Source organism: Chrysochloris asiatica, unplaced genomic scaffold (genome assembly GCF_000296735.1).
Source record: "Chrysochloris asiatica unplaced genomic scaffold, ChrAsi1.0 scaffold00159, whole genome shotgun sequence".
In the NCBI taxonomy this organism is placed as follows: Eukaryota; Metazoa; Chordata; class Mammalia; order Afrosoricida; family Chrysochloridae; genus Chrysochloris; species Chrysochloris asiatica.
Genome location: NW_006408677.1, coordinates 6,627,272 through 6,653,716, shown reverse-complemented (window position 1 = coordinate 6,653,716; position 26,445 = coordinate 6,627,272). Strand labels below are relative to the sequence as shown.

At 37.5% G+C, this 26,445-nt stretch overlaps 1 protein-coding gene across 1 annotated transcript in view; it reads left to right on the top strand.

Moving 5' to 3' along the window:
- IL1RAPL2 (interleukin 1 receptor accessory protein-like 2) overlaps positions 1-26,445 on the top strand; it is a 2,128,207-nt gene that overhangs the window by 1,043,174 nt on the left and 1,058,588 nt on the right. Inside the window, exons 3-4 of the mRNA XM_006871058.1 lie at positions 9,521-9,707; positions 19,466-19,619. Of these exons, the coding sequence (XP_006871120.1) occupies positions 9,521-9,707; positions 19,466-19,619 (341 nt within the window). The remainder of the gene's footprint in view (positions 1-9,520; positions 9,708-19,465; positions 19,620-26,445) is intronic.

Genomic DNA, 26,445 nt, shown 5'->3' with positions numbered 1-26,445 from the left:
TTCAAGGCTATTTAGAATCGCATTACAACCTACTTTACTAATTTAACATTCTCCTTTCTCTTCTCCCCCATCATTTATTCACCCCAGGGGCTAGCTATGCAGTGATATACTAATTTTGGATTTTAAGTTATTTCTCCTCTAAAAAATCAGGCCATTCATTATTTATTATAATAGGTATTATGTTCTGGTCTATGAATTACATTGAAAAAGACAACACTTATTCTCTAAGGGGCTTATCTCAGATAGTGAGAGAGAGAAAAAAAAAGACAAAAAAAAAAAAAAACATTACAATATTATCTATAAAGGTGGTTAAATCCCAGAGGTATGCAGTTCCACCATATTAGCTCTTTTTAAATACTGCCTTGGGTATTCTTTCCATCTCAACTTGTGTGTTTTATTTATCAATCTCCATTGGAAAGAGTTTATGTTTTGCCTTGTTCTATAGTGATTTCTACAGAAAGAACACGCAAGATAATGTAGAAAATGCAGAGAAAAGGGGAGCGATTGGAGTCAGAGAGACCTATTAGGGGATGCCACAGTAATTAAAGTCAGAATCTAAGGCAGTGAAAGTGGGGTTAGAGAGCCATTTAGTCGATATAATTCATAAGGATGTCAGAGATGAAGATGAAGGAATGTGGGGATGCTTATGGTGACTGGTTTCTGGTATAGGGGACTAAGGCACTTAGACAAAGCTGTTTGGGATGAGTTCTCCTTAAGACATATTAATGTTGAGTTATCTGTAGGGCATCCTGGTAGAGATGCTCAGTAGGTAATTGGATATATGAGTCTGGAACTCTGGAGAGACGTCAGGGTTGGAGATGTAGTATTGGGAGGAGGAAGTTGAATTCTTGGCAGGAGTTGAGATCATTCAGGGAAAGGATGTAGCACCAGAATTTAGTATGAAGTGCTACCCTGCTTCCTTTCATATCTTCTTTTCTACTTTTGTCCAAAGCTATCATTGTTTTACACTGATTTCCTTAACCCTTTATCTTCTTTTTTTTCCCTCAGAATAGCTTTTATCCTATTTCTTTTATTCCCTCAATAATAATTTAAACATGGACTTCAGCTATTGATTAGTTGATTCTGTATTCTATCGTTCTTCCATTTCTGTTTAAAGGCCCTTTTAGAAAATAAAGTGCACCCCCCCACTACCAATTATTAGAAGAGAAAGAACAGATTGTAGGAGAGATAACAATGTTCACTTTTATAGTGATAAGTTGAATGCCTTCAAGACAGTCAAATGGAATCAGAGTTAGTTATACTAGGTTGGAATTTAGGAGAACAAAACTGGAGATACAGACGGTAGCTATCTTCAGCACATAGTTTGTGGTTGGAGTCTAGTGCCTGGAAAGCATTACTGAACATGAAGGTTAGAGGGGAAAAACAAAATTTAAAAAATAACAGAGGATAGTAATCATGAGGTCTGGGTCAGGCAGCCAACATTTTGGGAATAGGCAGGAGAAGGTGAACCAAAAATAGAGCCAGAGACGTAGACATCTCAAAGAAGGAGAAATCAGAAGTAAGGAGAGGTGAAGAAGTCAAAAGATTGGATTATTGTTTCAAATAATGCAGGATATAAAACAGGACAAAGAAATTTGATATGGCTAACAAGTGAGTTTGGTGATGATAGAAATTCAGTAGAATAATGTGGCAGAAGCCAAATGATAGTGGGTTGTGTACTGAAGTTAGAGAAGCAATAGAAAATTTGACTATGGACAAATTTTTCAAGATCTTTGACAGTGAAAACTATGATGGGTAAGAAAGGCTCAGAAAATAGATTATGGAGAAATGAGAATGAGGGTTTAGTTGAGATAATTAAGTTATACTTTTCTACAAAAAGTGAGTTTACATTTTTATAACTTTAAATAAACTGGTAACGAGTGTATGGGAAGAAGGTACCCGTATTAATAAGAATTGTGCTTTTGAAGAGTGATCTAGGAGGCAATAAAACTAAAAAACATATTGAAACATATAAAATTATTAGTGTAATTTGTGTGATCTAAATAAGAAACAGTAGGGAACGGAGAAATACTTATTAGAATTAGTGCAGTTGATCAAGGAAAGCTTTCCAGAGGTTTGTTTGTTTGTTTGTTTGTTTTAAATAGAGGTATAAGGATTCTTCCCAGACTTATGAAGAACTTCATGGCTATGGTATGTTTCACAGAGGATTGACACTCTTAAATAGGTCTTCAAGTGAACAAGAAAGCAGGGATGATAGTGGTGTTCGCAGTGAACAGAATATTTTTAATTGGCTTTGATAGCTATCTTATTTTTCCTCACAGTCTCAGTCAAATATTGGCAACCATTTTTTTTTCTGTTTCTTTCAATATTTTATTGTGCATTGAGTAAAGGTTAACAGACAACATCATCAGCTGTACCCTCAACCAATCATAATTATGCTTCATCTCAATGATTACAGTCCCCTCCCTGTAACAAGTTATCCTACTTCCTCCCTGTGGCTTCCCTTTCACATCTTATTTTTTACAAATCAACAAAGCAAAAATATATGATGCACTCATACAAAACAAATAATGTGTTCATTTAAATGTCCAAACAGCACATTTTTCAAGCCTGGAAATTAAATTTTGAATAAATAACATACCCTTAGATGGCAAATGACAATTTCTGTCCTTGGGAATGGGGACTTGAACTCACTACTAGTAAGATCCATGGTACTCAGTTATCTGTAAATACATTATCATATATATACATACATATATGTGGCAATAGTCAAGAATGAAATGGAACACTTAAAGATAGATACCTTAGATTGTTATTGTTAAGCACAGTTGAGTCAGTTCTGATTCAACATTGGTGATGGTGGTAAGTTAAAATATACTAGTATTAGCCAATTTGAGTCTGATAATCACATATATGATCTACCATGCTGTATATGTAAATTGAAGAGGAATGGTATCACATTAATTATCAAAAACATTTCAGGTTTTAGCCTGAAGTGCACTATCAGTAATATGATAATGTCCACAGGCCTATGAGGAAGACTAGTTAATAAGACTAATATTCAAGTTTATGCACTAACAACAACTAAGATGAAGAAATTGAAGATTTCTACCAACTTCTGCTGCCAGAAACTGCTCAAACATGCAACCAAGGTGTATTGATAATTACTGGAAACACACTGAAATGCATGCAATTGCAGAGTTTCTGCAAAATCTACCTTTGTTCCCACTGAACTTGAATATGCTTCTTTGTCCTCCTAAGGATGACAAAAAAAGTCTCTATTCTTGCACACTTGTCAGTCTACCTACTCAACCTTGCATAGCTCTAATTGCACCTAATGAAAGAAAAGTAATATTTTTAGGTCCCAATTGTAGGAAACATTTAAAATAGAACTGGCCTAGAGGCACTTTTCAAAATAAAATATAAATAATGCAAGATTGTTAGCAGGTACTATGCCAGGGCTGGATTACAGGACTAATAAAAATCAACCTGAGTTTCAGACTGTCAGGCAGCCTTGATCACATCTCCTCTAGGTCAGTCATGACAACTGCAGGACTCACACCTGGCCTTGTCTTTGGGTTTCAGAGAACTTGGTCATCATCAACAACTTTATATCAGGGCTTGTTCATGTGTTATCAAGCTGTTAACATGACAGAGACAAGAGAGAGAGAATTCATACAGGGGTTTGGACCTGGATTGTAATTTGAGTTAGGATTTGGAAATAGAGAAGCACTTCCTTCATCAACCACCCTCAGCCATTCCCACCCTAAGTCAATGCGAGTTCTAGTAACCTTGCCTACACAGATTATGCTTTGGAGGTATTGAGAAGATTGGAGCATTTAGTGTCTTTTGTCCCTAAAAATGTTGTCAAGTGTTCTGGGCTGTATTACATAAGGCATCTGCTTAAGAACCTTCCAGAAGGCTTAGTGGAACTCTTATTAACTGTTTAACCTCCCAAGTTCTGGTCTTTATACCTCGACTTTTCTTCTTGTTTTAGCTACTCTATCTTTCTTTTTTAAACTTGTTATGGTGAATTAAGTGAAGTTTTACAAAGATCACCAGTTTTACATTCAATAAATCATATTATTTGCTTCATCTCGATGATTGCCATCTCCTTTATGAAACTACAGTTATCTCACTTCCTCCCTGTGGTTCCTATTTCCATTCCACCCTCCTTCCCATCACTTACTAACTTTGTCCTTAGGGAAATGTTACCCTTTTGATCTTGAATGATTGACCATTCCATGGTAAGCATATCTTGTTGTTGTTCCCCCTGTATGCACTTATCTAGATAGGTAGGCCTCTCTCTGTCCCTCAGTCTGTTGACCTGGCCTCTGCCCTGCTTCAACATTACAAAGCTCTTTTTAGGATGCATATAAATGCCCATAGAGGAACACCATACCATTATAACCCAAAATCTGAAGGCACTCAGGTTTAGCTCCATGGGTCAATAAACCAAGCTGCCCCAATTAAGTGCTTGGAGACACCCCATTCTGCAAGCAAGCCTCTTTCCTAACGTCATTTAGCTTCACTTTCTCCATGGGTTGATAAGCCCACTGTTTTGTCTTGTGCTCTGACTATTGGTTCCGGTGCTACTGCTTACTCCTCTGTCATTCCTCCAGTGTTAAAGCTTTCTGTTCCTGGGTTGAGGAGGTTCAATATACAGGAATCTCAGGGTCTAAAGGATGTTCTCCATTCCTGGCTCTTCTTCTTTAATAATAGTGAGATCCCCATCTAGCCCCCACTTCTGAGATGGTTCATTATATACCCAGGTTAGAGTTCCAAGTTTTTACAATCACAATTCACTCTGTTAACAGTTGCAAATGAATCATATCATCGTATCAGTATCTTCTTCCACCTCTTCTTACTCAGGTCCATCAGGAAAAAAGTTGTTTGGAAGGATATATAAGGACTATGGGTAGAAGAACCATATGAAGTAAGCCACTGTACTGCAGTTGTATAATAAAGTAAAGTCCATCTTCCTTACCCCAATGAATTATCATGAAGAGCTTCTCATAATTTTTGTCAGATGAGGGAAACTGAAACTCAAACAGGTATTATAATCTACCAAAGGTCACAGAGCTAGATGAGCCCAGTGGGTCTTTGATGAAAGCTGATGTTTTGTTAACAAATCACTATGCAATGGGTGATGGTGGTGTGCAATTGAATGAGTTCTGACTCATGTTGTTGTCAGGTTCTATTTAGTCAGTTCCTATTTGTAGTGACACAACAGAACAAAACACTGTCCGGTCCTGTGTCATCCTCACAATCATCATTACGCTTGAGCCATTGCTGCTGCCACTGTGCCAAGCCATCTCATTGGGTGTTCTCTTCTTTTTCACTGATTCTCCACTTTACCAAAAGGAGCTCTGGTAATGTAGTGGTTATGATTTGGGCTGTTAGTCATATGGTCAGAAGTTTGAAACTACCAATGTTTCCATGGGAGAAAGATGAGGCTTTCTGTTCCCATAAAGATTTACAGCCTCAGAAACCCTATACAGGGTCACTGTGAGTTGGAACCGACTCCAAAGCACATAACTACCACCACCACCACTTAACTGAGCATGCTATCCTTCTCCAGGGACTGAGCCCTCCTGAAAATATGTCCAAAGTATGAGATAAAAATCTCACCAACCTGGCTGCTAAGGAGTATTCTGACTGTACGTCTTTCAAAACAGATTTGTATGTTCTTCTGAAATTCCATACTTTTAATATTCTTCTGTTGTGGCACTGTAGGATAATCACTGGACCACAAGGTCGATTTGAAATGAAAAAAAAAAAAAAAAAAAAAAAAACAGCTGCTCCTTCGGAACCCTATAGAGGGTCGCTATAAGTTGGAAGTGACTCGATAACACTTAACAACAAAAACAACAACCATAACAACCATAATTCAAATGTATCAATTCTTCTAAGGTCTTCCTTATTCATTTTTCAACTTTGCCATACATATGAGGCTATTGAAAATAACATGTCTTGGGTCAGGCATACCTTAATCCTCAAACTGATGTCTTTGCTTTTCAATACTTTAAAGAGGTCTTGCGCAGAACATTTGCCTAGTGCAATATGTCATTTTATTTCTTGACTGTTGCTTCCATGAATGTTGATAGTGGACGCAAGCAAAGCAATGTTTTTCATGACTTCAATCTTTTCTCCATTTATCATGATGTTATTTATGGGTCCACTGGTGAGGATTTATGTTTTCTTTATACTGAGATGCAGCCCTTACTAAAGGCTGTGTTCTCTGATCTTTATCAGTAAGGATTTTAAGTTTTCTCTTCTTTCAGAAAGCAAAGTTGTATCATCTGCATAGCACAGGTTGGTAATTAATCTTCCTCCAATCTTAATGCTACACAGTGACCCTGTGCAGGATTTCTGAGGCTATAAACCTTTATGGAGCAGAAAGCTTCATCTTTGTCCCATGGAATAGTTGGAGGGTTCGAATTGCCAGTTCGAACTACCAGTACTCCTTCACTAAACAATTGCTGTTATTAAGTGTCTTTGAGTGAGTTCCAACTCATAGTGACCCTGTATGTGGTTTCCAAGGAGTAGCTACTGGGTTTGAACGGCAGACCTTATGCTTATCCTGCAGCAACACATCAGGGCTCCTCACTATGCAATACTGATTTTCTCTTCACTATTTTCTGCTGAGGGGTAAACACATTTGGGATAGTGACCTTCTTTCAGGACATTAAACATTCTGCCTCCTTCTTTCTTTATTGAGACCTCTGGTCAACTGCTTTCTTTCCCTGGAGCCACAACATAGTGACGAGAAGGTATTTAACAAGTAAGTGTCTTTAAGTTGTGTGGATGAACACTTTGGAGCAGATATGATCAAAGATACCATGCATTCTTCAGAACACTTTGGATATTCAGAAAACATGATTTTCTTTCTTCTGTGTTCCTGTTTTAACATTTTGCCTTTTCTCCATCCTTAGCTCCTGCCCCAGATGATCATGTCTTCCAAATGTAACAAGTATAGCCCATTTTTTGCCAATAATTGGATGCACAATACGTTGATAATCTTTTCCCTAATGGTGGACCAAGGAAGCTTAAAAATTATCCTGGGTCATATTTATACAGAATACATAAAATTTGATCAGCAATGTATCTGAATTTGTAGAATGCTAGGATTAGTATCATATGGTATTGATGCTAACATAGAGCAGAAAGGAAATGTGCAGTTATTGAATATCTTTTGCTGTCCATTTATTTATTTTGTCAACTAACATTTATTTACTGAACACCTACTATCTTATTCCTTTATATCTTAAGAATAAAGTCATAAGAAAGAGCAATCAAGTCCAGATAAACACATGATGGAAGATCAGAGAGTGATATTGTTAATTAGAAAATAAGGGTTATACGGTATTCGAGAGATGGGAAGTTGGCTATTTTAGGTTTGGGGGATCAGGGAAGATATGTAAGAGGAAGTAACATTTGGGCTTATACTTGATTAGTAAAAGATCCTTTAGAATATCTGGGAGAAGACTATTCTGGGGATAGAGAAAAGCAAGTACAAAGAAAGGCCCGTGGGTAAAACTGATTCATTGTGTTCAAGGAACAGAGAAAATACCAGTGTGTCTGTGCCATAATGAGTAGGAATGAAGGGGAGAGTGTTATGAAACATCAACTTGAATAGGACCTTGCAGGATGCAAGAAGACATGCGAATGTCTGGACTTGAACTATTGATCAAGAAGAGATAAATCAATTGAGCAAAAAATACTCTCTTGCCTAAAACCTCTGCCCTCCCACCTCTCCCTAATTATAGTATCTTTAGCTTCATGGCTTTTAAAGAGGCCATCCAATATCTGACAAGATTATGAAAGTTTCTGTACCATTTGACCACTAGTAGGCATATCTTAAGCCTTTCAGACTCTGAGAACCCACACTGAACAAGCTAGAAAAGCAATGTTTCATAATCTTTATTGTGCAATGAAGTTGCATTAAACATCAAACTGGTAGTGCTTTGATAGCATCCATCTCAGGTGACACAGGAATGGATGAAATCATGAGTGCTTGCCAGGAATTAATTTTACTAGACTCCAGGAGCCAGTTTGATTTACTTAGTTTGTAAACCCAAAGGACAATCTCCCATCTACAATCCTGTGCTCCTCATAATTTCTGTCATATTAGGAAGTTTCAGGAAATGAATAGTACAGAATATGAATGTTGTTGTTGTTAAATACTGTTGTGTTGATTCAGACTCATAGCGACTCTGTATAGGGTTTCTGAGTAGTGACTGGTGGGTTTGAACCACCGAACTTGCAAGTCAAATCCACCTTGTGGTCTAGTACATTAACCCACAGTACCAAATCATCATTTGGAATCCTGGTGTGACGCTTCAGAATAACACACTGGATTGCAAGGTTGGTTTGAATCACAAGTTTGGTGGTCCAAAACCAACAGCCAAAACTTGGAAACCCTATACAGCATCATCACTATGAGTAAGAACAGACTCCACGGCACTTAACAACAACAACATCATCATTTGGAGCCATTTAAAAATGATTGGTTGATATACTAATCCCATTTGTCAGGATTGTTACCACTTGGTTGTAAAAACACTTGATTTTAAATAGTTGTCCTTGCCACTGGTCTTTTTGACAGCAGACATTCCTTAATGTTAAGAATAGATATACCCCTGAAATGTCCTCCATAAAGTAAGATTAAATACTACCACAAAGATTTAAAGATGACCTTCTTCTCAGTCTTATCATGCTACTTCTTATCTCTTCCTCACACGAAAATTTTTCTAACCACTTCGTACCTACTGGAGTCCATGTAGAGCAAAGCAGGGTGGGGTACAAAAGGTTGAATAGCGAAAAAATCAAAGAGAGATGAAGATAGAATTTCATTCTATAAATGAAATTTATAAAAATTATAAATTTCATTTGATTAGATAATGAAATAGCCAATTAATGGCCAACTTCTGAAGTGGACTTATGGTAAAATTAAATGTTAAAATTCTTTTATAATAATATTGATGGATAAAATTAATGTAGGCTGCTAGGATTTGTTTGTTATGGGAGTCCAGATTTGACCACTGGGACATCTCAATAAGAACTTTATAAACCTTTATAAGTTAATAGGTATCATCTGCATGTTGATTTGGTTTTTAGTAATGTAGCCCATAAATAGAAATTCTGGCTTTAAAACCAAGAGCAAAAATAAAACAGTTCCTGGAATACCTGCTAAGAGACTTGCCATGGGCAGAACAGAAATGGCTCTATAGCCCTGTTTATGGAGAGACTTCTTACAGGTTTTCACTATCAGATTATCACTGTAGTAATATTTATCCTGGGGAAAGAAGTATGGCCACCTTGTGGTCCAGAGATTGGTACAGCTCTCTATGTGACTATCTTATGACCTGAGATGTCCACATTAGCATTTTGTTTTATCTCTTTCTGCCACTTGAAGTATAACACAGGTTTGTCTTTTGATTTTGTTTCTGATTTCTAGGCAAGGTCTTAAATGGAAAAGCCGATACTTTTGAAATATATAGAGGACAAAGTTGTAAACACACAATAAAGCTATTTTTCTATTTCTTTGTTCTTACAGAAACTCAACATATTGCATGAAGGTATCAATGTCCTTGACAGTGGCAGAGAATGAATCAGGCCTGTGCTACAACAGCAGGATCCGCTATTTAGAAAAATCTGAAATCACTAAAAGAAAGGAGATCTCCTGCCCAGACATGGATGACTTTAAAAATTCCGATCAGGAGCCTGATGTTGTGTGGTACAAGGTAACTCAGTATGATGCTAAATGCATTTTTCCCCCTCAGTCAATAGTTGAATTTGGGGGTAAAAAAAAAAAAAAAGAGAGAAATCTCATTTATAGGTGGTTTTCAAAAATTATTATTACATATTTCACTCAGAAGAATCAACAGATCCACAACTAAATAATTCAGATCTTTGACACTTATATACCATTCATTTCCATTAGCAGGTATCAGAATTCAACTGCTAAAAGTAAATAAAATTTTCCTCTACCCCAGCACATGGGAACACATGGGAAGAATGTTGAAGGTTTAAATAAGATGTGAAAGACATAATTAGGACACATAAAACTATCATTTACTGTTAGGAACAAAGTCTTGTGTCATTACAAGTAGCAGTACTTATAAAGAATGGCAGTTGTTACTGTGGTTAGCATTATGAGAATCACTGAAGTAAATGTAGAGAAAAGTGGTTCCAATGCAGAATTTGTGAACACTCTTAAGGAAAAATTTAGCTGGAAATAAGCCCCAGTTAAATACTGAACAAAAGAGAGGTGAATTTTAAAAAGGGGTTATTTACAGAAATGTAATCAGGAACCAACAAGGAGAGTGTTAATTAGCAATACTAGCTCTGCAGTGATAGAGGAAGGTGTGTAGTGTCACTGGAATCTGACAAGAGTGAAGATGGCTTGTCAAGAACAGAGTCCTATCAGGGGCAATGGCCTTAAAGGAACAAAAATCACTGTTCAACTAGGGTAGGTAGGATAAATACCCTAACCTCTCTTAATTTCTGCCTTTCCAGTTTCTTGCTAGTGTTTTCCCTCACCCCTTAATCAAACCCAAACAGAAGCCAGAGCCAAAGGACACCAGATGATATAATCAATAGTGTTCAGCTTTCCTTAGATATATAAAGGAGAGCAGAAAATAGTGGATAATGGAGCTAAGCAAGGAAACAGAGAATAAACAAAAAAAGTTTCAACTGTGATATTCTAGCTACTACCCTGGAGCCCAATGATCAATAGTAGCTTTGAGCACCCCCTAGAAACTCTGAACCACATCTGTACACTTTTATATGTGATGGCTGCAGGTGACAAAGAAGGCTTTCTTCACAGGTGCTGCATACATTGTTGGAACCAAAGAGCTTTCATAAAAGATGGAGCTGGTTATTTGTATAGGATCTGACGGAGATTCAGTTCCTAAGGAAGTTTAAACTATAATTCCGACAGCTGTCATGTGATTTCCCCCCACCCCAAGGTTGCATTATTTGAGGAAGTAGAGTGTCTCTTCTTTCTTCCATACAGCAGCAGGTATCAGTTCAGTTAGTAGCCCAGTACTTAACCCACTGCACCACCAGGACCCCTTATGTTCTGAATTATTGCTGTTGTTAATTGCCATCAACTTTTTGTAGGGTTTCTGAAACTGTACATTTTTATGAGAGCAGAAAACATTATCTTTCTCCCATTGAGCATCTGGTGGGCTTGAACTGCCAAACTTGGGGTTAGCAGATCTGTGCTTATCCTATAGAGTCACAGTGTTCTATGTTCTAAATTAGGACATCCAAATCCCTAGATGAATCGTCTTCTGATTTTTTGTGTGGCAAAAAAACATGTTATTCATTATGCACATACATAAGATATACATAATTTCATAGGACCTTTCACGCTATCATCAACCTCATTAGTATTTATTAAGGAATTACTATGTGCTATTCACTGTGCTGGGGACTCCTGGTGTGGCAATGTAGGTTCAGCACTGGACTGTGAAACACAAAGTTGCTCCTTGGAAACCCTAGACAGGGTCACTATGAGTCGGAACCAACTTGATGGTTTGGTGGTATTAAGTAATCCAATATTCCACTAGATTGACATACTACTCTTTGTTTATCCACTTATTGCTTGATGACCATGGGTTGCTGTCAGTTTTTGGTGATTAATAACAAAGAATTTATAACGTTGAGCATTGAATGCAGAATTTCTTGATATATCAACTTGATTTGTCAACATTTATAATCTTTCAATGTGTATTTTGTTTTGCGTTTTCACATATAAATGTAGTTTGCTGTTGATATTTTCTCCCCAATAGTTGTAAAAATCCAGGCCTAAAAAAACTTACGTACATATTTAATGACATCCAAGGAATAAAAGGGAATCAGAACAAATTGAAACTTCTTAGGCAGTGTCCCTTTTTACAGTCTGACTGCCTTCTATATATACACCAGAACAATCTTTTGGAAATGCACATATGATTGTGGGATGCCATTACTTAAAGTGCTCCAATAATTCCATTAATCCAATTGGAAAATAGCTCACTTTATTGTTTTAAAGGGCCACACATTGTACTAAGTATATTCATGCATTACCTAATTTAATCTTCACAATAGTCATATGAGATAGGTTACATGGTGGCAGAGTTAGGATTTGAAACCTATCCAATACATAAATATTTTAGGATAGAATGTAAGGCTTCTCAAATATGGCACAACCAACTTTGTGCCATTCTGTGGAACAAAACAGTTTGTAATTTTATATCCAGTATATGTTTTTCTATATCTGGATGCTTCCAAATCAGAGATTCCCTCTGTCTGTCTAATTTCTATATATTGCTCAAAATCAACTCCAATGTTAGTAATAAACACCTTGCACATCCATGTCCAGTATACTGTAATACTTGAATAATCTAGCTTTAACTGTATATATTTTTAAGACATTGCCTCCAGACTCATGTAGAAATATTAGTCACATTCAACACCTGAAAGTCATTAACATATACTATTAAATTCCACTGCCATTGAGTCAATAGAATCATAGTGACCCTATGAAGGGTTTTACAAACTGTAAATTTTTATGGGAGCAGATAGCCTTTGTTGCTGTGTGCCATCAAGTCAATTTTGAGCCATAGTGACCCTGTGTATAGTTTCTGAAGACCTGCAGGTGAATTTGTACCACTGATCTTGTGGTTCAAACCAATTTTGCAAAGTCAGCTTGAACTTCAAAGTAGGCAGTTCAAGCTCACCAGCTGCTCCTCGGAAACCCTATGCAGGGTCACTATGGGTTGGGACATACTCGATGGCATTGAACACCAACAGATAGTCTTATCTTTTTCATGTGTAGTGGCTGGTGGGTTTTAACTGCCAACCTTGTAATTCCTTACCCACAGCACCAGTAGGACTCCTTTACATATCATGTTGTTGTTAAGTTCCGTGGAGTTAGTTCTGCCATACACTGACCTTGTATATGGTTTCTGAGTAGCGGCTGGTGAACTTGAACCGCCAACCTTTTGGTTAGCAGTCCAGTGCTTATCCCACAGCGTCACACCAAGACTCCACATATGTGTGTTTTATCTGAAAGCAGAGTACTGAGGAAAATAATAATAAGCAGTTTACTATTATTACTATAAAGAGCTCTGGTAGCATAGTGGTTACGGATCGGGCTGCGAACCGCAAGGTCAGCAGTTCGAAACTACCAGTTGCTCCGCGGGAGAAAGATGAGGCTTTCTGCTCCCGTAAAGATTTACAGCCTCGGAAACCCTGTTCAGGGTCGCTATAGGTCGGAACCGACTCGACGGCACTTAACAACAACAACAATTATTACTATTGGAGTCCTGGTGAGGCCATGTGGGTTAATGCGCCAGACTGCAAAGCCGCTTGAACTGCAAAGTTGGCGGTTCAAGCTCACCAGTCGCTCCTCGGAAACCCTATACAGGGTCGCTATGGGTCGGAACCGATTCAACGGCTCTTAACAACAGCAACAACACCCATTATTACTATTGGGAACACCGTGTATCTAGAGGAAAAGCACTGGACTGCAAACAACAAGATCAGCAGTTTGATCCCACCAGCCACTGTTGTTAGGTGCCATCAAGTTGATACTGACTCATATTGACCCAATGCACAACAGAATGAAACACTGCCCAGTCCTGGGCTAACCTCACAATTGTTGCCATGCTTGAGCCCATTGATGCTGCCACTTTTCCAATCCAGCAGAAGAAATATTAGACTTTCTACTCCCACAATATTTTCAACCTCAAAAACCCTGTACAGGGTCTCTGTGAGTTGGAACCAACCTGATGGCACTTAACAACAACAGCAGCATTATTACTATGCATCACTTAACATCCCTTCGGACAACATCCAACTGCATATATATCTGTTTTTTATTGTTGTTGGTATTGTTTTCTTAAGGAAAAGCAGCTCTCCTTTTGTTTATTATTTCTCCTTAGTGGTTTTAAAAACCTCAAGCCTGACTCTTTCAGCAATGGACCATAGGTGGGATACAGACAAGTGAGGCAAAGGACATGGCTCTGGGTGTGGGCTCTTGGATTTTGTCCATGGGCAGGTGGTGTCGGCAGGTGGTGGCAACTAAGGTACTTGCAGTGGGGACTCTAGGGCCAGACTGCTCCTGCTGCTCAGGCTGGTAAAACAATGGGAGGGACAGGGCATGATCTACTCCCTCTCTGCTCACTAACACTTACTTCACTTTTGCTGCTGCCACCACCAATTTCTTCAAACTCCAACAGTATCCCCAAAAGCAGCAGCAGCAGGAGCAGCAGCAGTGGAAACAAGGATGACCAGAAGTTGAGCTCCTATAAGATTGTAATAATGGTGTTTTCATAATATTCAAATCACATAATGTCCTATTTCACAGAATGTATTATGGACTTTAAAAGACATATACCTATAAAATTTATTGATTTATTTCAGGATGTGATATCCTGTATTTCAGGTCATTTAAATGTATTACCTGATTTAACTCCAAGTGATAAATATTTTCATCACCCAGTTTTACTGGTGAAGCAAGTGAGTTTCATTATCATACAATTAAGAATTCCAATCCAAATGTTTGACTCTAGAACTTATGTTCTTAATCAATGTGTTTTACCAATGTCAGCATTAGGATTGTGAAGATAGAAAGTTTGAGAAATAGAGTTAGAGAAGGAAAAGGCTCTCTGCAATAGATTGTGCTAGGAATTTGTAGCGGATGGAGTCCTGGTGTGGCGCTGTGGGTTAATGCACCAGACTGCAAAGCCATTTGAACTGCAAGGTTGGCGGTTCAAGCTCACCAGTCACTCCTTGGAAACCCTATCCAGGGTTGCTATGGGTTGGAACCAACTCAATAGCATTTAACAACAACAACAACATAGAACTGAAAAGGGCAAGCTTGATACCCAATTCATAATTGTGCTCCTAGCCACCTCTTCATGTCTATATTAGAAAAATCTAGGTTCCCTACAAATCATTGGACAGATTTTTTGCTGTCCTATGGGAGAGTCTAATGACCTAGGGAAAGGATAGTGACTTGGGTATAAGGGTGTGGATGCTGGGTATTGGAACAAAGGTGCTTGGAATAACATAGATCACATAATTGGCTTGTGGTTGTGTGACTGCTTAATGACTGAAACTCAAAATCAGAAGAAATATTTAAATTAATTTTCCTGGTGTTCTGGTCATGAAGAATGTGTCATTTGCTCTGATTAGCACTAAAGTAAACACATCAATGAAACTGATTAAAAAGACATGTAGGTATGGTGATGAGTTTTCAAAGTGGACTGTGGTTATAGAGGTGTGTATTTCAGGCAGAGACTCCTAGATCTCAGTGAGGTTGGTATCAGGTTCACTTTAGGGGACTTGGGTCAACAGATGTCTCTGTTGTACATTCAAGGCTTGTATTAAAGCAACTGATGACAAGTGACATCTGCTACCCAGGGAAATTGGGAGGGGAGAAAGGAAGATGGGCTTTAAGGACTGACATTGTGTTGACTGGTCAAGAATGTCCTACAACAAGCTGTTTGATGAGGGAATATCAAGATGATGAACTGGAGCTGCTTGTTGAGTTCAAGCATCTCCAGAAAGACTGGTCCTAAGCAAAACCTTCAGGTTGATTAAGTTTATTATAACAGCCCCAGGAGCATTAAATAAAAGGGAAGCTGTGTAGTGAGGTCAATGTTAGATGCTTTCTCACATTTGAGGCTTTGATGGTTTGTCTTTCCCTCTGATAAGCAGCCATCTTGAAACTTGAACTATGCATTTAAAACTCCTATGCCTAACAGATTGTCAGAATTAAATGAAACAGGTCTGGGACAGTGAGGTCTGGAACTGCCACATGTCTGGTAGGAATGAGGTGATGGGAAGATTCAGGGCAGAAAAGAAGCAGTAACAACAGCAAGCCCAGCAGCTATCAGTTTAGAAATGAAACACAGAAACTAAAGAAGTCAAGAGCCTGGACACCTTCATAGATTTCATATAGACAAACAGACCTGGTAGAAAAGCCAACAAGGTAGTATTGTGAAGGGTGACTTAGTGGGAACAAGATGGTCATCTGTCTGTTGAGATGAGACGGGTACTTTAAATACTCTTCTGATTTAAAAAATAAAATCTTCTACCCCTCTATTAATATTCATTCTGAGGTTATCTCTTAGAGTTATATATTTTCAATGGGTTAAAGTATCATACTACTGGGATGGGGGTGAGATTAACCCATTAGTGAAGATTTTTCTTGTATCCATTATTGAGGTTGTTAAGTGCTGTGGAGTCAGTTTCATCTCATAGCAACCCTGTACTGCATTTCTGAGGAGTGGTTGGTGAGTTTGAATTGCCTACATTTTGGTGTGGAACTGTAAGATAAGCACTGGACTGCAAGGTTGATTTGAAATGCAAGGTGGCAGTTCAAACTCAGCAGCCGCTCTACAGAAACCCTATACATGGTCTCTATTGAGTTGGGACCTACGCAACAACACTTAATAACTATTGTTTGATTCAAACAGACATGACGACCCAGTACTTTATCCTACAGCTCCCACCAGGACTCCTTTTATCCATTAGCACAAATTTTTACCAAGCAAAGCAGGAGGTTCTAAGAAAATAATTCTGTATAGAGAAAATTTCACACATTCTCTGTACTGAATGACCACTATATATAGTGTTGCCCAACAGGAGGGAAGTGAATAAACCCTGCAGTCTTCTGAGTTATGGCAGCTCACTTGCTATTTACCATTGTCTCCATACTGCTGATTAGGAAACAGAGACCTAGAGAAATTAAAAACTTGCCCAAGATCTCAGAACTTGACTAAAACCCATATTTGAACATTGCCTTGCTTTAAAGTCAGTTTTCACTTTCATCTATAGTACATTATCTATCTCCTAAGGAGGGGAGATTACCTGAAGACAATATATTCCTATGTCATAGTTAAAAAAGAAAATTTTCAAATGAGTATAAAAAAATCCTTAACTAGGCTGGATAACAACTTGGAAGCATTTGGAACTATCTGTATATATTCAAAGAATGTATAAAGAAACCTGGCTGTTCTTAATTAAGAGTATTTTCTAATTATTATTATATGCGTTAGATTTTCCTTCCATGGGTAATGGGGAGAAGGTAGCAAAGCAGTGAGTAGAGAAAAAGCAAGTGTTTTTGAACAAATTACATATAGTCTTCCCTCAAAATTACAATAGAAAACAACACCATTTGTCTTTGAGTAAAATGAGTTTGTGGGCTCATTTTTCCACCCCACCAGCACTATTTTTAAGAGCAACAGCTCAGTTTTCATTTTCCTTTCTCTTCAAAATATCGAGAGGGACCATATTTTTGTTTAATCACTTTCAGAATGATGCTTTAGAAATCTGAGGCTATCAGAGTTGGAAGCAATGCGAAAATAATTGTGGATTATTATTGTATGACGACAGTGGCAGCTGGACTGGGCTTTTTTCTCTTGGTTCAGACTTTCTTCTTCATTTTCCCAGAAACCTTATATCCCAAGGTTTAACTCAGAATCAAATCTCATATAGGTGATAAACCTTACCCGACATGGTATGTAATATAATTTCAGACAGACCCTTAACTGTTCTTCAGAAAGACTCTAGGGGATGAAGCAGACTTATATCTAGATGCCCTATATAGCATTACTTTTATTTACTCTTTGAAAATGTGTGTAAGTTGTATTGGGAATAAAGTAAGCATATATCTTAAATATTACACCTGTGAACTTAAGTGCCAGTTTTTGTGTTTTGTTGCCAAAACTCCAGCTAATATAAAATAAAATAATTTCTGTTATAGTGGGAAACTAATAAATGGGGGCAATCACTCTCTCATATCATTTTACACACACACAAATCCACACACAAATGGTCAGAGCTTGGGTATTGATAGTCAGTATGCATTCTACTTTTATGTGCATGCTCAAAATGTATACACATGAGAGGGAAGAAAAGAGGCAGATGCAAATGTAGAACATATCATCCATGGTGGGAAAGGGGAAAGTACACTCAACTGTTACTCATATAAGCTGTCTCTTAATCAATTTCTTTTATTGCCTCATTTGACAGAGTAAGAATTTAGATGCTAAAGTTATTTTTGCCTTGATTAGTTAGCACTTCTTTACAGTTACCCACAATGTTTCCACTGATTTTTTTAAGCATTTGGGCCCCATATTGGCTGGATATTTGGAGTGAGTGGTAGCTTTAACTAGGATAATACTTAAAATGTAGACTGAGAAATTTTCCATAAGGCAAAAGAGCTTGTCTGAATATTCTTAGATTGTTGTTGTTAAGTGCCGTGAAGTGAAGTTGGCCCTGACTCATTATCCTGTATAGGGTTTCCGAGGCTTTAAATCGTCACAGGAGCCAAAAACTTCATCTTTCTCTTGTGGAGCACCTGATGGGCTTAAACTGCAGGCCTTGTGGTTCCCAGTCTAGCACTTATCATATGGAACAAGTATCTAAAAATCCAAACACATTGCCATTTTGCCGATTCTGACTCATATCGACCCTATAGGACATAATAAGATTAGAACTTTCCCATAGGATTTCCAAGGCTATAATCTTTACAGAAGCAGACTGCCCATGCAGTGGTTGGTGTGTTTAAATGCCTACGTTTTGGTTAGCAGCCAAGTACTTTATCACTGGGCCACCAAGGCTGCTTTTGTGGCTATTGTTATATCTCTGTGTGGCTATATCTCTGATAGAAATATTTCATTCTAAAGAAGTTCAATCCTAGTAACAATACTCTCTCACATTCCTATCAGAAAAGTAGGAACATTGGCTTAAATACCCAAATCTAATTTTCTGGTAATATATTACTAACCCAGAAAGCAAGTGGTTGATACCTCTGTGTTGTTAGTATGAAAAAAGTGTATCCTCATTTTATTCTGCTATGTTTTTAGAGGACTTCTAAGGTTGAATTTTCTAGACAATATTACTTCCTTCTCCTCTCTCCTCCCCCCTCACAAACATGCTTAATGTAGATCTCTTTACTACAAGACAGTCACTGGAGTAAATATTAGGCTCTTTTCTTTTCTATAAGGCATAATTAATGAAATCATTGTAGACTTGTTGCCAATGTAAAAGCCTGATATATATGTTTAACAATGTCTAAACAACCCCTCTGTATACTATGCGGCTAAATGAACATTATGCTCTTAGGACTCTTAGAAAATAGCTTTTTCAAATAGAAAGAACCAGGGCAGCATTATAATATTTAGTGACTTTCAAGTTTCTGCTAAGTCTCACTTGAATCTGTATGCTTTTTTCTTTTTATTTATTTTGCAGAATTTCTTTAAAGATAAATTTGAGCCAGGTTTTTAAAGTGACCTTTTTAGCATGATAATTGTGATATTTGAAATGGATGCAATAGATACATTTGTGACGTTTCATGGTCATTGACTTAACTTAGTAGTTGTGAATTTTGAAGATCAAAGAACAGAACACAGAAAAGTGAACGCACTAACTTGCCAGTACTAAGACTTTGTGATGTGAATTTTAGTTTTTTTCTTACTTGTAACTATTTACTCTGCAGGAATGCAAGCCAAAAATGTGGAGAAGCATAATAATACAGAAAGGAAATGCTCTTCTAATCCAGGAAGTTCAAGAAGAAGATGGAGGAAATTATACGTGTGAGCTTAAGTATGAAGGAAAACTAGTAAGAAGAACAACTGAATTGAAAGTTACAGGTAGGGATTGGTTTAATCAAATTATGACAAATGAGACTAAATATATTTGGGTTAGGGAAAAAAGGGTTTCCTACAAAGAATAAACTTGCCATAAATTTAGACTTGGCTGCAAATCAGGCAGCCTGGAAACTTACTATGTGGTTGTGTAGGATAAGCACTCGACCACAAAGTCTTTTTGAACAGCAAGGTTGGTGGTTCAAACTCACCAGCTGCTCCGTGGAAACCCTATATAGGGTCACTATGGGTCAGAACCAACTCGACGGCATTTCACAACAAAAACTGAATTAAAGCAATATGTGGAATATAAGTGATTTACTGAACAAGGGCCCAATTGTTTCGTATCTGTTCTCTGCCTTTATAAAAGGTTCTTAACTCTTTAAAAATCCGTTGACTACTATTAAGCTGCGTAGAAAGGTATACTGTAACCTCTCTAGAATGTTCACGTACTTAATTTGCATGTGGAATCTCCTTGTAGGTGAAGGGTTCCTTTAAATGAGGTTCTGTTGGGCTTTGGGAATGAAATCATCTTGGATTTTATCCAAAATGTCATTAATATTAAATTATCCATAAGTGAGTGATATTGTTGTTAGCTTTAGTCTTGGTGGCACAAATTGATATGTGCTTGGCAGCTAACCTAAAGGTTGGCAGTTCAAACCCAACCAGTGGCTTTGTGGGAAGAAGACTTGGTGATCCACTTTCATAAAGAAACTATGGAGCAGTACTGCTCTGTCACATGGAGCCACTAGGATTTGAAATTAACTCATTGGTGGACAACAACAACAAACAGACTCTTAAATGGAACTACCCAAGATAATAGTGCACACGTGTATGTTTTAAATTTAAAGTGTAAGTGAAGCATGGAAGAGATGAACTCAGGATATTCTTACTAGGAAGAGAATGTTAGAAAGTCTTTTCAATGGGTGTAATAGATTCTAAGAAACTGTTGTATGACAAAAGCACACCTGCTATTTCTCCTGAGAAAATCTTGATTAATTTTCCTATTACCATACATGCCTGAGGTGTATATATATTTGTGCATGTGCCATTTAATGTTAACACCAACCAGCTGTTAATTATAACATATTATCAAGGAGCTCTAGTGGTGCTGTAGATTAAGCACTAGACTGCTAACCGTTAAGGTTGGAATTTCAAACCCTTCATGTGAGAAAAATGAGACTATCTGCTCCTATAAAATTTATAGCCCTAGAAACTCTATGCAGGGTCACTATGACTTGATGGCATCACTCGACTTGATGGCAGTGGGTTGGATAGTTGGATGGTTGGTTGGTATCAGGGATATTAGGAATATAGATTTTATTTTTATATCATTTTTGTTGGTATCAGACTGAACTTTTTGGAATAGGGCTAGCATATGTTGAGTCAAGTTCATAGCTATAATCCACATATTTAATTAATGAAAAAAACTTTTTGTATTTGTAAATTGAGTGAAGGTTTACAGAGTGGACCATCAGTTTTATGTTAAACAGATATTATACTTCATTTAATTTCAATGTTTGCAATTTCCTCAATGTAATATCACTTATTTTGATTCTTGTTTCCATTCCCACTTCTTTCCCAGCTCTTCAGAATTTTGTACTTAGGTAACTGCTGCCCTTTTTATTTTGAAATGGTTCTCTGGTGTGCATAACTCATTAACATCATTATCCCCCTATATATCTATCTACTGCTTGGCTGAAAATTAAGGCATGAGGATGAGTTCAGTTCCATACCTAAATAGTGACCAAAGGGTCACAGTTTTGGGGTTCTGTAGTCTCTTTCAGACAAATAAGCCAGGTCTTTCCTACTACTTTAATAAAGGATTTTTTTTTTTTTTTTCTGGAGGCCTGATAGCAATAGGAGCCCTGGTAGCATAGTGGATTACAAGCTGGGCTGCTAACCGCAAGGCCAGTAGTTCATATCTATGGGCCCTTCTTGGGAGAAAAATGAGAGTTTCTGCTCCCGTAAAGATTTATAGCCTCAGCAATCCTGTACAGGATCACTAAGAGTTGTAACCTGCTCAGTGGCACCACACCACTTATATATTTATCATAACAGACCTATATGATTTTACTGTGCAAACATATTTTTATTCTTCTGGAGGCTGGAGATGAGTAGGGAGAGGTTTCATAACACATAGGCACAAACAATAGTGTGTTTGGGTAATTTTCAAAGATGTCAACACCTAACAGTTATATTTCTCACAGCATATTGTGTATAGATATTTACTGTTCTAAAGGTCTTTATTTTTTCTCACATGGAATTTGTGCAAGGGCTAGTTAAAATGATAAGGACGGAAGGGAGGTTTGGTTATATGATGGTGAGAATGTAGAGCAGGTGATAATGGAAGAAGGAAGAGGAGAGGAGAGGGAGAAGGTGAATGAGATAATGCAATAGGGTCTCCTTGTATTAGAGGAAAAGGTCTTCCTTGAGAAGGTCAAAAGCAGACATAAATTATAGGGGCTTGCGAAAATGTAGACAAACAGGAAGCCAGTACTAATTAACTATATTTGGAAGGTCATTCACTGTTCACTTGGCAAATTTTTCACAAACTCATGATTTTATGCAGCTCTTTAGAAATGTGCATTTGCATACAGAAAAAAAAAAAATCTGTTCTCTCATGGATATGCAGCTAATTTTTCCCGATTATGGTAGACCTCTCTTAGGACTGTTCACACACTAGGGATAATTTTTTAACTCACTTGTGTCTAAATGCTATGGTTAGAATGAAGGGTTTAGTCTATGGATGTGTTTCAAAGATTTGCTCCTGGATTTCTATTATGCAGCAGTAGCAAAGCGATGTGGAAATGCAAAGCTTAGTCAACCTACAAAGTGTGATTTAGGATCAGTCATTGGTAAAAATGCTTAAATGTATGACTTTAGTAACTACTTTTACTTATATTTTGCAAAGGTAAAACAAACTGTAGTTCATTGTTACTAGTGTCATTTACACTGCATAAATTGTTAAAATAACTTTACTCTGGTGTGGAAAATAATAATTATTAATACATAGATGAAGTAATTTAACTATTGGGTTGGAAAACAAGATTTTGTGTCTCTGACTCTTTGTTCTTTTATACCTCTACCGTTAATAATGAGGCATTGGGGTGAAGATGGGGTTAGAAACAATAGAAAAAAGAGTGAAATGGTGGGGAACTAAGGGAGTAAGCAAAAATGTAGATTTTAACTGAACCATCTACAACATCTGCAATATCAACATCTACAACAAAAAACATCTACAACAAGAGATGTGATCTTTAAGTCAACAATTTGGAATGCCATTAGTAGGGGATCCCAGAAAATAATATCTATTGAGTGCTTAGTGTAGCAGACAGTATACTTATTTTTTTCCATTTATTTTCTCATTTAATACTCATAATAACCTATGAGGGTGGATACTACTATCATCCTCATTTTATGGAGAAAGAAAGAGAAATTTAGAGAGGTAACAAGATCAGTTATAAAAAGATCCAGATATTAAAAACTGACACATCAGTTAGATTAGAAGATAAACATTTACTCTATGAAATTTACCCAAGTTATTTGGTCTATACAGTAATAAAAAATTAGTAATTGGCAAAGTAGGGAATATAAACCTGTCTTTCTGATTTTCAAATATAAACTTTTAATTTTAACCAAGCACAGATTATAAAGTTTTCCTTACCAAATATCTATTGTATACCTTGAAAATTAGATCCCAAATTGTTGGTCATAATGTTGTTCATTCCACTCTAATGTCTTTTTTGGGCATTCTGATGTAGGATATGTACTAGACTGCTAACTGCAAAGTTAGCAGTTCAAACATACCAGCTATTCCTCAGAAACCCTGTGTAGGGTCTCTGTGAGTTGGAAATGACTCAAAGGCACGTGACAACAGCTACAGCAATTCCCTATTGGAATTTAAAGGATAAGCTTGATATTTTCACATCTAGTCCTCAACTCTCAAAGAATATCTTGATTAAGATCAGTAATAATCCTGATGTGGTGCCATAGGATAAGCACTGGACCACAAGGTTGGTTTGAGCCACAAGGTTGGCAGTTCAAACTCATCAGTGACTCCTTGGAAACCCTATATTGGATCCCTGTTAGTTGAATCCAGCTCCACAGCACTTAACAGAAACAGCAACAAATTTAATTAAGCCTTCCTTGAAGTGGTGTCAGGAGAGAAGCAAGGAATAGTGAAAATCATGAAAGGTAGATTTTGTCACATTTCATATTTTGATGCCCGCTGGTCCTTCTAAGATGAAAATCCACATTAAGAAAAAAACACATCTGCAAGAGGCTCATTGTTGCTATGACAATGACTTTAAGCTAATGGGAGTGTAGCAAAGGAGAACAGTCTAGTTCAACAGTATTGACCCTTCAGACTTTTTTTGTTCCCCAAACTCAAGGAACATTTAAAGGGAACATGATTTGAGTCCCTCAAGGATTCCCAAACTGCCTTCTTGAAGTGATATAAATCAAAGAATGCAGACGCTCTGGGGAAGGAAAGAGAGATGGAAGCACAGCTTTCAGAACTGTATAGACATAGATGGAGACTATGTCAAGAAGCTTCACATTTTCATATTTTTGTTTGATAAAGTTTCTGTGAATGTAGCAGTAGCAATACTTTTTGACTTATCCTTGTACAATCTTTTTTAGATTTCTATTATTTGTCTTATTTTCTTAATTAGCCTGTGAACTGCTTAAGGGCAAGTAATTGTTGACTCTCTCTTTTCAATCTTCTCAAGCGCTGAGCATATATTAATACCCTTCTTGCAAAACAAAAACAACAAAAAACACAGCCATTGAGTCAAATCCAATGTATGGCACACCTATATAGTTTCTGAGGCTGTAAATCTCTTCAGGAGCAAACAGATTTATCTTTTTCATCCACAGGGTGGCTGGTGGATTTAAACCATTGACCTTTAATTTAGTAGCCCAGTGTCTAATACACAGCACCATAAGAACTCCTCTATTAGGTACTCAAACTTTACTTATACCTTGGTTTGGTTGATTGGATAGTTGACTGGTAAGTGCTTTCATTAGGAACAAATGAGACACTTTTATATTTGTGGGGTACTTTATAATTTCAAAATACTTTTATGTCTGAAGTATCACTTTATTTTTCACACACAAAAATTATAGAATTGGCAGCAAGGGTATTATTATTCTTTATATATACTTTTTAACAGAATATTAAGCTCTGGTTCAAAGGGTTTAAAGCATTAGACCTGGTGTAACAGTTGGTGAATGGCTTGGCCAGATCTAGAATCACCATCTTCCTGCTCCTACTCCAATGCTTTTTCTATCCTATCCCACTGTTACTTTATTCCCACCCACTTAATCCTGTGTGCCAGGCCAGAAGAAGAGAAGGTACAACCACAGAAGGAATCCAAAGTTGGCAGGTCCAAAGTTCAGAGTCTAAAGATATTTGAAACTGTCTGTTATTTACAATGTTCAGTTGTCACCCATTCTTTTGGACTTATGTATTCCAAAAAAGAAAAGAAAAAAAAAATTTTGTTACTGATAGTTAACTCTGAACAGCAAAGAGGTAGTCCCTTAATCAGTGCTCAATGGCATGTAAAAACCAGGCAGATCATGTACATGAGCAAGGTGAACTGGTTGTAAGAGGCAACAAGCAGGACAAATTGGAAAGTAATGGCAGCCCCAAAGCAGCCCTACATGATTTCAGCCAGGTGAGTTTGAGGATCCAATATTGCTAGGTCCTCTAATATTTCAAAAGATACTTGGAGCCTGGATTTTTACCCCCACTGTGGAAATCCCTGATTTGTCAATTACTGTGTAGACCAAATAAAACATGTCTTTACAAAAACAAAAAAAATAGTTTGTGATTTTTGCCTAAAGGATTTGGTTCAGCAGACTTTTAAAACAAGCTTGCTAAGATTCTGGCAGATGTGTGTAGGGGGGAACCCTACAGAGTAGCTAATAGACAAACTGAGAACAGCACTCAGAAGCCATCCTAATCACACTGTCCAATAGGCTGGTCAATCCAAACAGAGTGTGAAGGGCACAATTTATGGATGCAGTACTACAGGAGGGGTATTGACAAATCAATCACCATACAGAGAAGAGAGATTTAGATGAAGAAGCAAGTTGGTCTCAAATGTTACAGAGACATGAAGAGCCCAGGTGGGGAAAAGCACCCTCCTTGAAGCTGCCCTGAAGCAATGTGATGTGAAGCACTGAGGGGAATAAATCACTCTCTTTCATGTTCTCTCTGAGCAGACAGTTAACAAGATCTGAATGTGTGTCTTGATTATCTCAACAAATATATCTCATTTATAGCTTTTGTGTGCCTTAATCAAGAGCTACCTCAGCAGTCTGCATTAGGGGAACTTTCACATGACTGACTGTGCATTTCATAATTGACTGTTCTTTTGCACAGTCTCAGGTACAGAAATCTCATGACCAAAAGTAGCTTGCAGCAGTTCCTTTGCCTTTCCTTTTGAAGCCTCCCTCCCCCTTCCCAGGTGGCCCTGGCTTTTCCTACTCTAACCAACCTACTCTGGATGACCTCTTTTTCCCTTGTCTCCCTCTTTTAAATACTCTAAAGTACTGTCTGCTAGAGCTAATCTAATACTTCAATGAGCTAAAGAATTCATGACTGATAATGACCAAAAAAGTTTCCCTTCTCAGTTAACATATTTGCAATTTAATAGATATCCCAATTCTGTAAGTCATAGGCATGACTAATGGTGGGAATTTCTGGCAGCTTTGTTGGGCCTGTGGGGGGCCTTTCCCAGAGTGTCACAATTCATACCCTGCAGGTGGCTGCTTGCTCTCTGGAGACACAAGGTTAACCCTATTTATGACCTTGGGAGATTAG